Source organism: Heptranchias perlo, unplaced genomic scaffold (assembly GCF_035084215.1).
Source record: "Heptranchias perlo isolate sHepPer1 unplaced genomic scaffold, sHepPer1.hap1 HAP1_SCAFFOLD_64, whole genome shotgun sequence".
Taxonomy (NCBI): Eukaryota; Metazoa; Chordata; class Chondrichthyes; order Hexanchiformes; family Hexanchidae; genus Heptranchias; species Heptranchias perlo.
Window position 1 is genome coordinate 285,592 of NW_027139666.1, and position 17,672 is coordinate 303,263.

Sequence of the window (17,672 nt, forward strand, 5' to 3'; positions counted from 1 at the left end):
GTTCTGATATTATCTTTAGGGGGAAGCATGTCGATGAGAAAGAAAAGGTGGAGGGGGGCCTGGGGAAACGGTAAGGCTACTATTGGACAGTTGGGAGTAGAACGAAGCGAGGGCAGTGCCATTGAGTTGGACAACGGAACAGAGGCATTGGAGGACGATGGCGTGGTCACCCGTGTTAAAGGCGGCAGAAACACTGAGGAGGACGAGGAGGGAAAATGCACCATGGTCACTGTCACAGAGGCTGCATTTTTGACTTTGTTTAGGACTGTTTCAGTATCGCGCAGGGATTGGAGACTTGTCAAAACATGGAGTTGTCAGAAAGAAGGGAACGGATTTGGGAGGCAGCAACATGTTCAAGGGCTTTGGAGAGGAAACGGAGGCTCCAGGTGAGGATTTGAAGATAGGTTTTGAGGAGGAGCTTCTACGGACGGGCTTGGAAGGGACGGGAAAATACCTGAGGAGAGGGCAACCTTTCTAATATCAGCTATCACGAGGGCCAGGAAGGGAAGTCAGTAGTCTAGTGGAAATGAGGTCATATGATCAGGAGGTTCGTCTGGTGAATGAGGCGAAATCGGAGAAATTGGTCCAAGACTTCGATTAAGGTCCAGTCCAGGGGGGTCTGGGGTAGGTTAGGATTGGCGGATAAGAGAAAGGTGAGAAGCAGCAGAAACAGCTGAACTGATGGTCTCAATCTTAGTGCTCGCGTATTGTGTTGGAGAGGAGGGCGAAGAGAGAGTGGTTTAAGGGAAAGGCCGATGGTGGAGAAACGAAGCCGGTGGTTATCCTTTCTCTCCAGGATGACCCTGGAGAAGTGGGCGGCTAGAGGAAAGGGAGGCCTGGAAACGCTTGATGTGCTCCAGCAAGGTCTGGTGATCTATGAATGAACCAACTGTGCGGAAGATGTGCTCAAGTATCCGTCCTTTAGACTTGAGGGAGCGAATCTGGAGCATACATAGAGATTCCATCGGGGAGAGAGAGAGTAAAGTATCGTCGGTGAGCAGGAGTTTCCCCAAACGTTGTCTCCATTTTGGACTCTGCAGTGAGAAAACTCTTTTTCTGCAATTTTACCTTTCTTTTTAATTGTTTGATTTTTTTCTGCAGAGCAATAGTTTGCATGGCTGATCCAACCCTAAATTGGATTGAGGATCGTGATTCACTCGCCCGAGGTTATTCTGAGAGTGGGGAACATGATATTTGGTGTTGTCACTCCTTTATAGCGAGTTAATTGTATATATTACGGTAGTGTGCGGTTGCTCCAACTCCACAAATCCAGTAGCCAAATTAATATCAGAAAATTGCATGTTATACACAAGCTATTTGTTACTAAATGTTTTATTTTTAATTTACCCACATTAAAATGCTCCTTCAATATTTCGGCCATTATACACAATTGGCCAAAATATCTTTGAAGATTGTTAATCTCCTTTTTGTCCTTTACCTGCCCACAAAGGTTTAAAGAATATAAAAGGAAGTAATTTGTAAAGCTACAAAGCCCGCTCCAGATCCATACCAACTGTTTGTGTTTGACATAATTTCCCATTCAGTGTGAACAGATATTTCACCCCAGTCTTCAGCTCCTCTCTGAATTTCCTCTGTGTCAGTCCATAGATACACGTGTTGGTGCAGGAGCTGAGAAGCTGCAGCATAAATCCAACTTGTTGTGTGATATATATCGGGTTACTTAAATATTTGTCTGTGTAATAAAAGTTTATCACTGGCCAGTTTACCGAATGCACCAGATAGGTTATCCACAATAGTACGAAATTGGCGGAAATCGTGAAAAGCAAAATCATGGATTTTCTCCGATTCTTCACTTCTGGATCATTCTGATTCTCACTATTACTCCGGAGGCCCCTGCGGACTCTATTTGCCGATATAATATGTCTGACGGTCAGTGCATTGAATAACAAAATGAAAAGGATTGGTAATACAGGTGTTATAACACTGTCGATCCACTCGTATGCTTTCCATAAGGGCGAGGTGAAATATTCAGCTGTCGGAATACAATGCCATGGGACGTTGTCAATTATAAATAAAGGTTCCATTAAATAGTAAAAGGGAACGCTCCTCACACAGCTCACCACACACATGGTGGCGATAACCACCGTCGCTGTTTTCTCGGTGCAATATTGTGGTTCTAGCTTCTGACAGCAAATGACTATAAAGCGATCAAAAGTAAAGGCGACAGTAAACCAGACAGAACAGTCAACAGCTACAATGTACACGACAAGGTTTAGAGTACACACCGGAGTCAGAAGCAGGAAACTAACTGGCAAATACATGCTATTAATCCGATGTAATATCACATCGATGATCACCACCATTAGATCGGCCGCTGCCATGGCCACCAGGTAACGAGTGATACATTTGGAGAGACCGCACTTTCCTCGGGACAGGATCACAATCGCCACCAAATTAACTGTAAGAAATGTGAAAAGTAGAATTTAGCTCGGGGTTCTCCCAAAACTTATTTTAACAAAGAAGTCAATTGAGAAAGTACTAAAAAAAATCAGTTTCCTGGTTCCAAACGAAATGCAATTGGTCATTTAAAGAGCTATTTATTGGAGGGAAAGGGACATCTGTGACCGATGGAGGAACCGAAGATACAGCATGAATTAAAATTCACAGAAAGTTATTGGGATATGTTAGAGACTAAGGTGCTGAGGTAAAAAAGGCTGGCGTATTTCTGACGGCTGCGGGTGTCTGATGCACACATAGGCCAGTTTACCTTGTTCCATGGTCATCAAATCAAACTACCTGCAAATCAGCTTCCACTTGTTGGTTTATTCTCTGCACAACACGGAGTGTGCACTCTCACACTGTTGGTTTATTCTCTGCACAACACGGAGTGTGCACTCTCACACTGTTGGTTTATTCTCTGCACAACACGGAGTGTGCACTCTCACACTGTTGGTTTATTCTCTGCACAACACGGAGTGTGCACTCTCGCCCTGTTGGTTTATTCTCTGCACAACACGGAGTGTGCACTCTCACACTGTTGGTTTATCCTCTGCACAATACGGAGTGCGCACTCTCGCCCTGCTGGTTTATGATTTGTCCAACACGGAGTGCGTACTCTCGCGTATTCTCGCCCTGTTGGTTTCTTTGTGCAACACGGAGTGTTCACACTCGCCTGTTGGATTATGGTCTGTATAACACGGACTACGCACTCTCGTCCTGTCCAGTTATGGATTGTCATTGAGTTCGCACCATCGCATAAAGTCGAAATTTACCCCGCTATCTTTCCATCAACGGCATGTGCATAAAGGGCCGGTGATGGCAAAGGTACCTGGAGATTTCCGCTTGATAATTCATCCATTAGATGCAACTAAATCGAACGTTTCGCAGAGTAGTGAGCGTTGCATCTGCATACGTGGTTTGTTAACAATGGGGAAGGGTTTGGCCTTACCGCCTGGGTGTTAAACACCCCTTGTGCAAAGTGCAGAAAGGAAATTCTGGCGGGTTGGATCACACGCCGGTAACAGAAACCGCCAGATTCTCCCTTCCATTTAAACTAACCACAACTATAATCGGAGCTGGATTAAAGGCCAACCAAACAAGAGAGATTCCCCTGTGAAGCCAAATGTAAACAGTAAATGATGTTACAAATGCCCGCGTTACTCACTTAACCCACTTAACAACATCAGGCAAAACCACAAACTTATTGCTGATCTGATGTCAGTGCATCCTCTCGGGAGGAGTTTCTACTGGAAACATCGAAGGGGTTTATTGCTTCAACGTTGCCTTTGGTGAAAATTCCAGAAAGGTTATCATTTCAATTAAGAAATCACATCAAGAAAACAAGACAATCACGTTACACTGAACTGATGCCAATGAACAGGCAAAGATTCACATGAACAGTTAGACATTGATTGTCAACAATTACTGTCTCGTTTCATCGTCTTACCGGGAACAGCGACGGCTGCAAGAATCGGATAGTAAATGAACTCTATCAGGAAAATTACTGCGTATCCCATTTCATATGTAAAGCACCAATGTCTGTTCTGACAAGCACAGGGCTCTGACTGTGCGAATGTAGAGACATATTCAGATGAATCTTTATTTATACGCGAGAGGAACCTCCTTGGAGACAGTCACCTGGGGAGTGTGATCAGGGATATTAGTTACATTACACTGAACAAACAGATTTAATGAACCGCCTTTGCTCCAGTGATGATTGTGTAATAGGTTGTGATTTAGAGGATATGATAAAAAAATACTTTTATATTTCTTTGAAATTTCCTCAAATGGAGAATTGCAAAGTTTGTTTCCTATAATCCAACTGTTGAGCTGGATGAACAGTCTCATTTACACTAGCGCAAGTGTTGAGATGATTTAAAAGACCCATTTACAGTAGACCTGGTGTTGTTCCGGATGAACAGCTTCATTTACAGTAACTCTGGTGAAGACATGGATGAACACTTTCCTTTGTAGCAGCCCCGATTTTGAGACAGATAAACAGCCCCATTTACAAAGACATGCAAACAATGTTCAGCACAGAAACAGGCCATTTGGCCGAACAGGTCCATGCCGGCTTTTATGCTCCAAGTGAGCCTCCTCCCATCCTTCTTCATCCAACCCTATCAACATATCCCTCGATGGCAGATGGAATTTAACGCAGAAAAGTACAAAGTAATACATTTTGGCAGGAAGAACGAGAAGAGGCAAAATAAACTGAGTGGTACAATTCTAAAGTGGGTGCAGGAACAGAGACACCTGGGGGTATGTGTGCACACAATTTTGAATGTGGCAGGACAGGTTGAGAAAGCGGTTAAAAAAGCATACGGGATCTTGGGCCGAATAAAGAGAGGAATAGGGTACAAAAGCAAGGCAGTTATGTTGAATGTTTATAAAACACTGGCTCGCCCACAGCTGGAATATTGTGTCCAAACCTGGGCACCAAACTTTAGGAAGGACATGAAGGCCTTTGGGAGGGCGGTGAAAGGATTTACTAGAATGGCTCCAGGGATGAGGGACTTTAGTTTCGTGGACAGACTGGGGAAGCTGGGGTTGATCTCCTTAGAACAGAGAAGGTTAAGGGGTGATTTGATAGAAGTGTTCAAAATCATGAAGGGTTTAGATGAAGTAAATAAAGAGGAATCGTTTCCAATGGTGGAAGAACCGAGAACCAGAGGACACAGATTTAAGGTGATTGGCAAAAGAACCAAAGGCGACATAAGGAAAAACGTTTTTACACAGCGAATATTAATGATCCAGAATGCGCTGCCCGAAGGGTGGTAGATGCAGAGTCAATCTTGGCTTTCAAAAAGGAATTGGATAAATACTTGAAAGGAAAATATTTGCAGGGCTACAGGGAAAGAGCGGGGGAGTGGGACTAACTGGATTGCTCTTACAAAGAGCCGGCATGCGCAAGGTGGGCCGAGTGGCCTCCTTCTATACTGTAGCCATTCTATGATTCCTTTCTCCCTCATGTTTTCATCTAACTTCGCCTTAAAGACATCTGTGTTAGTCGCCTCAACTTCTTCATGTGTTTCTGTGTCCCACATTCTCACCACTCTCTGGGTGAAGAAGTTTCTCCGGAAATCCCTATTGGATTTATTAGTGACTATTTTATATTTATGGCCCTTAGTTCTGGACTCCCCAACAAGTGGAAACATTTTCACTACATCTACCCTATCAAACCCTTTCATAATCTTAAAGACCTCTATCAGGTCACCTCTCAGTCTTCTCTTTTCGAGATAAAAGAGCCGCCACCTGCTCGATTTTTCCTGATAGGCATAACCTCTCATTTCTGGTTTAATCCCAGGAAATCGATTTTGCACCTTCTCCCGCGCCTCTATCTACGTTTTATAGTGTGGGAAGACCAGAACTGTTCGCAACACTTCAAGTTTGTTCTCACCAAGGTTCTGTACAAGTTCAGCATAACTTCCCTGCTTTTCAATTTTATTTGCCTAGAAATGAACCCCAGTGCTAAGTTTGCTTTTTTATGGTCTTATTAACGTGCATCGCTGCTTTTAGTATGTGCGTATCTGTACCATTAAATCCCTCTGCCCGTCTACCCCGTTTACACTCTTATTTTCCAAGGAGTGTATTGTTCCCTATTATCCGTACAAAATATATTACCTCACACTTATCTATAGTGAAATTCATTTGCCATTTACCCGCTCATTATGCAAGTTTATTAATGTCTTCCCGCACTTTGTCGCAGTCCTCCTCAGTATTAACTATACAACCACCCCCCACCCACAATTTGGTGTCTTGTGCAAATTCTGAAGTAGTACTTCCGATTCCCGAGTCTAAATCATTTATGCATATGGTGAACAACAGTGGTCCCACCGCCAATCCTTGTGGAACACCACTTCCCACCTTTTGCCAGTTTGACTAATTACCTTTAACACCTACTCTCTGTTTTCTGTTTGGTAGCCGTTCTGCTGCCTGTCCCCTGACTCCACATGCTCTGATCTTGGTCATGAATCTACGACTCCGTACCTTATGGAAGGCCTTTTGAAAATCCAAATATATTACATCTACTACATTACCCTTGTCTACACTTTCTCTTACGTATTCGAGGAATTCAATAAAGTTGGTCAAGCATGACCTTCCCTTTTGAAATCCGCGCTGACTATTATTTATTATATTTTCGGTTTCCAGATTTTTCTCTATTATGTCTTTGAGTAAGGATTCCATTATCCTTCCTACTACCGACGTTAAACTATTTGGTCTACAGTTCCCTGGATTTGTTCTATCTCCCTTTTCAAATATAGGGATCACATTCGCTGTCCCCCAGTCCTCTGGCACTGTTCCCTCTTCCAATGAATTTACATACATATGTAATAGTGCCTCTGCTATCTCTTCCCGAACTTCTTTTAGTGTGCTCGGATGCAATCTGTCCAGTCTTGGGTTTTATCCTCTCTAAGTTTGATTAGTTTATCAATTACCTCTCCCTTTTCTATCTTAAATACATTTACATCTTTTTAAATCTCTTCTTCTAATGTCATGCCCACCATGTTAAATGGTAAATGTTGAAGCAGTCATTATTTAATATTGCTGCCATTTTCCTGTCATTACCTGTTATTTTATCGTGTGTATCGTTTAGTGGCCCGAACCCTATCCTGACATTTCTTTTGTTATTTATGTGTCTGTAGAATACTTTACTATTTTTTATAATATTCCTGGATAATTTAATTTCGTGGTTTCTTTTTGCCCAAAAAATGTTTTTTTAAAATTCTTTCCTAACCTTTTCATATTCCCTTTTGCCATCCTCTCCTTTGTTGGCTACGTGCTTAATATATTCCCTTTTCTATCGTTTCAATTTTGCCATTATTTCTTTATTCATCCATGATGTGTCATTGCTGGATACTTTGTTCTTGTTTTTCAGTGGGATATATATCTCCTGGATTCTATTGATCATCGTTTTAAATGATTCCCACTGCTGTTCTATTTCTTTGTTTGTCACTAATTATTTCCAGTTTATTTTCTCTGGTTCCATTCTTATCCCCTGAAAATCAACTTTATCCAAATTTATTGCTTTGGTCTTTGAATTACTTATGACTTTCTCAATATTTATCTTAAACCTTATTATGCTATAATCGTTATTGCCCAGATGTTCTCCCGCCCTTACTGCTCTTATCTTTTCTAACCACAGTGTTGATCTGGACGAACAGTCTCATTTATAAAAGCCCTGGTGTTAATCTGGATGAACAGTCTAATTTACAGTAACCCTGATGTTGATCTGGATGAACAGTCGCGTTTCTAGAAACCCTGGTGTTGATCTGGATGAACAGTTTCATTTAGAGAAACCCTTGTGTTGATCTGGATGAACAGTCTCATTTATTGAAACCCTTGTGTTGATCTGGATGAACAGTCTCATTTATAGAAACCCTGGTGTTGATCGACATGAACAGTCTCATGTATAGAAACCCTGGTGTTGATCTGGATGAACAGTATCTTTTATAGAAACCCTTGTGTTGATCTGGGTGAGGAATCTCATTTATAGACGCCCTGGTGTTGATCTGGATAAACAGTCTAATTTATAGAAACTCTGGTGTTGATCTGGATGAACAGCCTCATTTACAGTAACCCTGGTGTTGATCTGGATAAACAGTCTAATTTATAGAAACTCTGGTGTTGATCTGGATGAAAAGCCTCATTTACAATAACCCTGGTGTTGATCTGGATGAACAGCCTCATTTATAGAAACCGTGGTGTTGATCTGGATGAACAGCCTCATTTTCAGTAACTCTGGTGTTGATCTGGATGAACAGTTTCATTTATAGAAACTCTGGTGTTGATCTGGATGAACAGTTTCATTTATAGAAACCCTGTTGTTGATCTGGATGAACGGTCTCATTTATAGAAACCGTGGTGTTGATCTGGATGAACAGCCTCATTTTCAGTAAGTCTGGTGTTGATCTGGATGAAGAGTTTCATTTATAGAAACCCTGGTGTTGATCTGGATGAACAGTTTCATTTATAGAAACACTGGTGTTGATCTGGATGAACAGTTTCATTTATAGAAACCCTGGTGTTGATCTGGATGAACAGTTTCATTTATAGAAACCCTGGTGTTGATCTGGATGAACAGTTTCATTTATAGAAACCCTGGTGTTGATCTGGATGAACAGTTTCATTTATAGAAACCCTGGTGTTGATCTGGGTGAACAGTCTCATTGACAGAAAGCCTGTTGTTGATCTGGGTGAACAGTTTCATTTATAGAAACCCTGGTGTTGATCTGGGTGAACAGTCTCATTGACAGAAACCCTGGTGTTGATCTGGGTGAACAGTCTCATTGACAGAAACCCTGGTGTTGATCTGGGTGAACAGTTTCATTTATAGAAACCCTGGTGTTGATCTGGACGAACAGTCTCATTTACAGTAACGCTGGCGTTCATTTGGATGAACAGTCTCATTTACAGAAACCCTGGTGTTGATCTGGATGAACAGCCTCATTTATAGAAACCCTGGTGTTGATCTGGATGAACAGCCTCATTTACAGTAACCCTGGTGTTGATCTGGATGAACAGCCTCATTCACAGAAACCCTGGTGTTGATCTGGAAGAACTTTCTCATTTATAGAAACCCTGGTGTTGATCTGGAAGAACTTTCTCATTTATAGAAACCCTGGTGTTGATCTGGGTGAGGAATCTCATTTATAGACGCCCTGTTGTTGATCTGGATAAACAGACTAATTTATAGTAAACCTGGTGTTGATCTGGATGAACAGACTCATTTACAGAAACCCTGGTGTTGATCTGGGTGAACAGTTTCATTTATAGAAACCCTGGTATTGATCTGGATGAACAGCCTCATTTATAGAAACCCTGGTGTTGGTCTGGATGAACAGCCTCATTTATAGAAACTCTGGTGTTGATCTGGATGAACAGTCTCATTTATAGATGCCCTGGTGTTGATCTGGATGAACAGTCACATTTATAGAAATCCTGGCGTTGATCTGGATGAACAGCCTCATTCACAGAAACCCTGGTGTTGATCTGGAAGAACTTTCTCATTTATAGAAACCCTGGTGTTGATCTGGAAGAACTTTCTCATTTATAGAAACCCTGGTGTTGATCTGGGTGAGGAATCTCATTTATAGACGCCCTGTTGTTGATCTGGATAAACAGACTAATTTATAGTAAACCTGGTGTTGATCTGGATGAACAGACTCATTTACAGAAACCCTGGTGTTGATCTGGGTGAACAGTTTCATTTATAGAAACCCTGGTATTGATCTGGATGAACAGCCTCATTTATAGAAACCCTGGTGTTGGTCTGGATGAACAGCCTCATTTATAGAAACTCTGGTGTTGATCTGGATGAACAGTCTCATTTATAGATGCCCTGGTGTTGATCTGGATGAACAGTCTCATTTATAGAAATCCTGGCGTTGATCTGGACGAACAGTCTCGTTTATAGATGCCCTAGTGTTGATCTGGATGAACAGCCTCATTTATAGAAACCCTGGTGTTGATCTGGGTGAACAATCTCGTTTATAGAAAACCTGGTGTTGATATGGATGAACAGTCGCATTTACAGAAACCCTGCTGTTGATCTGGACGAATGGTCTAGTTTAGAGAAGCCCTGGTGTTGATCTGGGTGAACAGTCTCATTTAGAGAAACCCTGGTGTTGATCTGGATGAACAGTCTCATTTATAGATGCCCTGGTGTTGATCTGGATGAACAGTCTCATTTATAGAAATCCTGGTGTTGATCTGGATGAACAGCCTCATTTATTGAAACCCTGGTGTTGATCTGGATGAACAGTTTCATTTATAAAAACCCTGCTGTTGATCTGAATGAACAGCATCATTTATCGAAACCATGGTGTTTATCTGGATGAACAGTCTAGTTTATAGAAACCCTGGTGTTTATCTGGATGAACAGTCTCATTTATAGAAACTCTGGTGTTGATCTGGATGAACAGCCTCATTTATAGAAACCCTGGTGTTGATCTGGATGAACGGTCTCATTTATAGAAACCCTGGTGTTGATCTGGATGAACAGTCTCATTTATAGAAACCCTGGTGTTGATCTGGATGAACAGTCTCATTTATAGAAACCCTGGTGTTGATCTGGATGAACAGTCTAGTTTATAGAAACTCTGGTGTTGATCTGGATGAACAGTTTCATTTATAGAAACTCTGGTGTTGATCTGGATGAACAGTTTCATTTATAGAAACCCTGGTGTTGATCCGGATGAACAGTTTCATTTATAGAAACTCTGGTGTTGATCTGGATGAACAGTTTCATTTATAGAAACCCTGGTGTTGATCTGGATGAACAGTTTCATTTATCGAAACCCTGGTGTTGATCTGGATGAACAGTTTCATTTATAGAAACCCTGGTGTTGATATGGATGAACAGCCTCATTTATAGAAACTCTGGTGTTGATCTGGATGAACAGCCTCATTTATAGAAACCTTGGTGTTGATCTGGATTAACAGTTTCATTTATCGAAACCCTGGTGTTGATCTGGATTAACAGCTTCATTTACTATAACTCTGGTTTTCAAGTGGGCGAACCGCCGCATTTAAAGTAATCCTGGTGTTGATCTGGGTGAACAACCTCATGTCCAGTACCTCTGATGTTGATCTGGATGAACCGCCTCATTAAGAATAGCCCAGGCGTTGAGCTGGAAAACAGTCCCGTTTACCGTACTCCTGGTGTTGATCTGGATGAACAGCTCCATTAACAGTAGACCTGAGTCACTCTGAGCGGACGTTAGCACCCCCACCCCGACACTCACATTCGCTTTGGTCAGATTGATGGAATTTCCTTTATTGGCGTGATTTGTACTCGTGTGGGTGAAGGGGACAGAATTGTTCCGAGCAACAGCAGGCTAGATATTCATGTAAGTCCATGAATTTATAAGTAAAACTTGAAGCCAGGAATATCCCTGGGGTTGCGCATCTAACGGGGACTTTTTCACCCTGCAACGCAAGACTAGAATCCACTAATATATTTGGTTTGGGCAGACCTGTAATTCAGAAGGAACAAGAATTGACGATCGTCATACAGTCCTATTTTTGTGAGCGAAACTGTAACTCACTGAGTTCAACTGTCCCGACCAATACCACCGAATTCTGTTCATTGCTGCAAGGGAACAATTAATGGATGAGTTTAACCAACTTTTAAGCACTTGGGTTTGCTCATATTCAGGATCTGAGCAACCAGGCAGTCATCTCAGACATTATTCAGTAGACCAATAACGGGGAGTAGTGGGTTTGGAGATTGGACGATTGTCAAAAAGAAAACTTTCATTCACTGGTTAATTTGTGTGTGGAGATTATAGAAAGAAAAAGATGGTCCAATATCTCCTACTGTTGATGGCAGTTTGAAATTCTTGCTTTCTCAGTGTTGAGATTACTTGTTCCACTCACCTCGGAATTATCATACACCACCTGGAATTATACATCACCGGGAATTATCATACACCACCTGCAATTATCATACACCACCTGCAATTATCATACACCACATGGAATTGTCAAACAACACCTGGAATTATCACACACCACCTGCAATTATCATATTCCACCTGGAATTATCAGACACCACCTGGAATTATCATACACCACCTTGGAATTATCATATACCACCTGGAATTTCCTGCGGGGGCATAACCCGAAAGTGACACGGAAATTCAGTGCATTGCTGCACCCATTCTGCCAGTTGAATTACGCTCAAGTTTCGTACCAATTTGGTCTGCACCCGAAGTAAACATGAATATAAATCAGCGGGAATAACGGAGATCCATGAAACCATTGAACTCACACCGTGGGGTGGGAATTCGCATTTACCGCCTGTTATACATCTCACCTGATAGCCAGTTCAATGCCATCACGCTGACAGGTTGCAGTCACTCGTTGACTGTTAGAAATGCTACGGATGACAAATATTGTCCCCCAACAGCGTTCGAGGTGCTCAGCCAGGACATTGATTTATGAGAAGTAACCAAAGTGCCCGGATACGACCTGCTGTCGGGACATGCATTGGTCTCGTCATTAACAAGTTCATTATTAGTCGGAGTGAGGGGGTCATTGGCAGCTCTTCCACCACTCAGTTCTAAGACCGTGGGTTCAAGCCTCACTCCAAGATTTGAGACCATAAGCTCTGTTAACACTTCAGCTGGGAGCGAATGCTGTAGCTTGGGATGAGACGCTAAACCAAGGCACTGCCTGCTCTGGTACATGGCCGTGAAGGACCCTGCACTTTCCCCCAATACTTTCAAAGAGCCCCATCAAGAGTAGATGAAATGGTCATTTCTTGGTTGCTCTTTATACAAACTGGTTCCCACCTTTGCCTACACAACAACAGAAGTTACATTTCTAAATTCAGTCATTGGTTGTTGAATATTTCAGCGCATCCCGAGAAAGTAAAATGCATTTTCAGAATGTAATTCCTTTCCTTCCGAAATCACAAATATATATTTATATGATTTCAATGGACACGAAAATCGTGCGAGGTGTAAAACGTGCGGCCGATTTGCTATCTCTCGTTTTCCGTTACTGATCAAGATGATTTTCACACCGTTTTCTCTATTAATGCTCTTGCAGACAGTGGATGCACAGCGGGTGAATTTAGAACCCATTGATACAGGGATCCTGTCAAAAGTTGTTCAATTAGACCAAAAGTATTCGGTTATATTCCTCCTTCCTAATATTAAATGTTTCATATTGTTACAGTGAACAAAGCGTGGATTTTTCAAAATACCAAGAGCTTTCACAGATATAACAATCTCGATTCCCCTTCACTCACCACCTGTAGTTACCGTCACAGCCTCGCTGCGCTGAGATTCTAACCATCTTGTTTTGGCGTAGGTTCCATACTTACATTGGTACCACTCTCCTTGGTTTGTACCAGTACCGTTGAAAGTTTCCACGTTGTCTTTTGTGAAGAGTTGACGAGACGTTAGCAGTTCATTATCTCTATAAAAGTAGATATGACAGCGATATTTTCCGGTCCCGGTGCGGGTTATGGTGACCGTTTCTCCTTCTAATTACATCCCAGTCGATTGTACAAGATATAGTGGACCTTGGTAAGATGAATGGAAAGAATATTAGGTGGACAACTGAACAATGGCAGGCCTTCCAGGAAGAGATGGTTCGGGTACAGTGTAGAAACATTTCCACGAGGGGGAAACGAAGTACATCCAAACTTAGAGCTCCCTAGATGACTGAAGATATAGAGAATAAAATGCAACAGAAAATGGAGACTTATGACAAATGTACAGTTCATAATACAGTTGGCAACCAAGCTGAATGCAGAAAGTACAGAGAAGATCTAAAAATGGAAATAAGAGAGGCAAGTAAAGACCATGCGGATACCTGAGCGACTATTATAAAAGGGAACATAAAAGTCTTTCAGAAACATTTAAATCGGAAAAGAGTAGTCAAAGGAAGGGTGGGACCGATTAGAGAAAAGAGGAGATCTTTCTGTGGAGGCAGAGGGCATGGCTGGCAGGCGAAATGAATATTTTGCATCCGTCTTCACTGGAGAAATAGATGCTGCCATTGTAGCAGTAGTAAACAATTTTACAACACCAAGTTATAGTCCAGCAATTTTATTTTAAATTCACAAGCTTTCGGAGACTTCCTCCTTCCTCAGGTAAATGTTTCAGGATCTCCTTGAAGCCTACGCATTTATACATATAGAACAATACATGGTGTTTACAGACTGCCCCTGCAACTGCCCGTTGCCAAGGCAATCACCGTGTTCAGACAGAGAGGTGTCACCTGCAGAACCCCCGAATACACATTCAACAAAAAAACAAACAGGGAAAAAAAACAGAGAAGAAAAACAGAGAGAGGCAGAAACATCCAGTAAAGGAGGAAGTAGTTGCGATATAGGATATGATTAAATCGATAAAGAGGAGATACTTAATAGATTGGCAGTTCTCAAAGTAGACAGATGGGATGCATCATATGTTACTGAGGGAAGTAAAGGTGGAAATGACGGTGGCCCTGGCCTCAATCTTCCATTCCTCCTTCGATACGGGGATGGTGCCAGAAGACTGAAGAATTGCAAATGTTACACTTGTGTTCAAAGAAGGAGAGAGTGATGTATCCGGAAATTACAGGCCAGCCAACGTTGGTGTGGGAATCTTTTAGAGACAATAATCCGGGATAAAATTAAATGGCATTTGGCAAGGTCTGGGCTAAATAAAAGATAACATTGATTTGTTCAAGGTAAATCCTGCTTGATAACTTGATTGAGTTATTTGATAAATTAATACAGAGGCTTGATGAGGGTAGTGCGTTTGATGTTGTGCATATGGACTTTCCAAAGGTATTTAATAAAGTGCCACATAATAGACTTGTTAGCAGAATTAAAGCTCATGAGATTAAGGGGAGAGTGGCGGGGGATGATATGATTGAATGTGGAGGCTGGTGGGGTGGAACTTGTTCTTTCGTTGAACAACTTCTCCTTTGACTTCACTCATTTCCTGCAAATAAAATGCGTCGCTATGGGAACCAGTATGGATTCTAGATATGCGTGTCTTTTTGTGGGATACGTGGAACATTCCTTATTCCTGTTCTACTCAGGTCCCCTTCCTCACCTCTTTTTCCGGTATATTGATGACTGTATCGGTGCCATTTCCTGTTCTCGCCCCGAACTGTAAAATTTCATCAACTTTGCTTCCAATTTCCACCCATCCCTCGCCTTCGCATGGTCCATCTCCGACTCTTCCCCTCCCTTCCTCGACTTCTGTATCTCCATTTCATGGTAGGCTTGTCATCATGATTGCGGCTCATGGAATAAGAGCGGCAGTAACAACATGGATACAGAATTGGCTAATTGACATGACACAGAGTGTAGTGGTGAACGTTTATTTTTCGGACTGGAGGGAGGTGTACAATTGTGTTCGCCAGGGGTCGGTGCTGGGGCTATTGCTTTTCTTGATATATATTAATGACTTGGACTTCGATGTACAGGGCACAATTTCAAAATTTGCAGATGACACAAAACTTGGAAGGGTAGTAAACAGTGAGGAGGATAGTGATAGACGTCAAGAGGACATAGACAGGCTGGTGGCATGGGCGGACACATGGCAGATTAAATTTAATACATAAAAATGCGAAGTGATACATTTCGGTAGGAAGAACGAGAAGAGGCAATATAAACTAGAGGGCACAACTCTAAAAGGGGTAGAGGAACAGAGAGATGTGGGGGTAAATGTGCACAAATCTTTGAAGATGGCAGGGTAGGTTGAGAAAGCGGTTAAAAAAGCATACGGGATCCTGGGCTTTATAAATAGAGACATAGAGTACAAAAGTAGGGAAGGCATGATGAACCTTTATAAAACAATGATTCGGCCACAACTGATGCATTGTGTTGTGTTCTGGGCACCATACTTTAGGAAGGAAGTGAAGGCCTTAGAGATTTACTGGAATGATTCCAGGGATGGGACACTTCAGTTAAGTGGATAGATTGGAGAAGCTGGGGTTGTTCTCCATGGAACATAGACAAATGCCAGAAGAATTGATAGAGGTGAAATCATGAAGGGTCGAGACCTAGTAGATAGAGAGAAACTGTTCCCTTTGGCGGAAGCGTCAAGAACCAGAGGACATAGATGTAAGGTGATTGGCAAAACAACCAAAGATGACCAGAGAAAAAACTTGTTTACACAGCAAGTGGTTAGGATCTGGAATGCAGTGCCCGAAGGGGTGGTGGAGGCAGATTCACTCATGGCCTTCAAAAAGGGAACAGGATAATACTTGAAAGGAAAGAAAATGCAGTGCTACGGGGTTGGGGCGGGGGAGTGGGACGAGCTGGATTGTTCTGTAAAAAGAGCCGGCGCAGACTCGATGGGCCGAATGGCCTCCTTCCGCACTGTAACCTTTCTATGATTCGAGCATTCTCCGATTTTTTTCTCCAGATGCTGCCACACTTGCTGAGTATTTGCAGCATTTTGTGTATTTATCTTAAGCCATTTTTTTCTATTTTGTTGGAGGAGGATGGTGTGGTCAACCGTGTCAATGGCTGCAGGCTGGTTGAGAAGGATGAGGAGGGATAGTTTAGCACGGTCACATTCATCGAGGATGCAATTTCTGACTTCAATTCGGGGCGTTTCAGTGCTGCGGCAGGAGAGGTCACCTGATTGGAAGAGTTCACAAATGGAGTCGCGGGAAAGATAGGCACAGATTCGGAATGTGACAACACGTTCAAGGACTTTGAAGAGGAAAGGGAGGTTGGAGTTGGGGTGTTATTATACAAGTTAAATGGGTAAGGTTGTGTTTTATGCAGCTCAGACAGGTCTGGTGATCAATGACTCAACTCGTTGTCCGTCATAAACGTTCAAGTCTGTGTCCCTTGGACTTACGGGAGTGGAGATGAGGCCCGTACAAGGGTCCAGGATGAGAGAAAATATGTGGCTTACTGGGAACGAGGGCACCAGGAAGGGACAGAGCGTACAAACGTAAGGGTGCACAAGCAAATGGAGCTGGGGTAGGAAAGAATGGTAAAAAGATAAAATTAAAGGTTCTTTATCTGAATGCGTGCAGCATTAGTGATGAGGTAGATGAATTGACGGCACAAATAGAAACAAATGGGTATGATCTCGTGGCCATCACGGAGACATGGTTGCAAGGTGACCAAGGTTGGGAGCTAAATATTCAGAGTTATTTAACATTTCGGAAGGATAGGAAAAAAGTTAAAGCTGGTGTGGTAACTCTATTAATGAAGGATGAAATTGGTATAATAGTGAGAAATGATCTTCACTCAGAAGATCAAGATGTCGAATCAATTTGGGTGGAGGGATGGAAATCAATGGTGGGAGTAGTATATAGGTCCCCCAACAGTAGCTACCTAAATGTAGGGCTAAATATTAATCAGGAAATAAGTGGGGCTTGTAAAAAAGGTAATGCAATAATCATGGGCGATTTAACTTTCACATAGATTGGACAAATCAAATTGGCAAAAACAGCTCTGTGGAAGAGTACATAGAGTGTATTAGGGACTGTTTCTTAGACCAATACGTCAGGGAACCAACCAGGGAACAGGCTACTTTGGATCTGGTAATCGGTAACGAAACAGGAATAATTAATGATCCCAAAGTAAACGATCCCTTGGGAAGCAGTGATCATAACAAGATAGAATTTCACATCCAGTTTGAGAGCGAGGATCTTGGGTCTGAAACTACTGTATTAAACTTAAATAAGGGCAATTTTAAAGGAATGAGAGTGGAATTGGCGAAAGTGGACTGGGTAAA

General features: G+C 42.2%; 1 protein-coding gene across 1 annotated transcript; it reads right to left on the reverse strand.

The window, feature by feature from the left end:
• Positions 1-1,484: 1,484 nt before the first annotated feature.
• Positions 1,485-3,977, reverse strand: LOC137317953 (probable G-protein coupled receptor 139). Its single transcript, XM_067980948.1, has 2 exons — positions 3,908-3,977; positions 1,485-2,419 (listed from the first exon to the last, which is right to left on the reverse strand). Exons 1-2 carry the CDS (start codon positions 3,975-3,977, stop codon positions 1,485-1,487), a joined length of 1,005 nt encoding a protein of 334 aa, XP_067837049.1.
• Positions 3,978-17,672: the final 13,695 nt, after the last annotated feature.

Excerpts from the sequence above, each read along its gene's own strand:
- LOC137317953 (XM_067980948.1), bottom strand. The coding sequence starts at position 3,977 with ATGGGATACGCAGTAATTTTCCTGATAGAGTTCATTTACTATCCGATT. Across the intron at positions 2,420-3,907 it reads TGCAGCCGTCGCTGTTCCCG|TTAATTTGGTGGCGATTGTG; the intron begins GTAAGACGATGA and ends CATTTCTTACAG.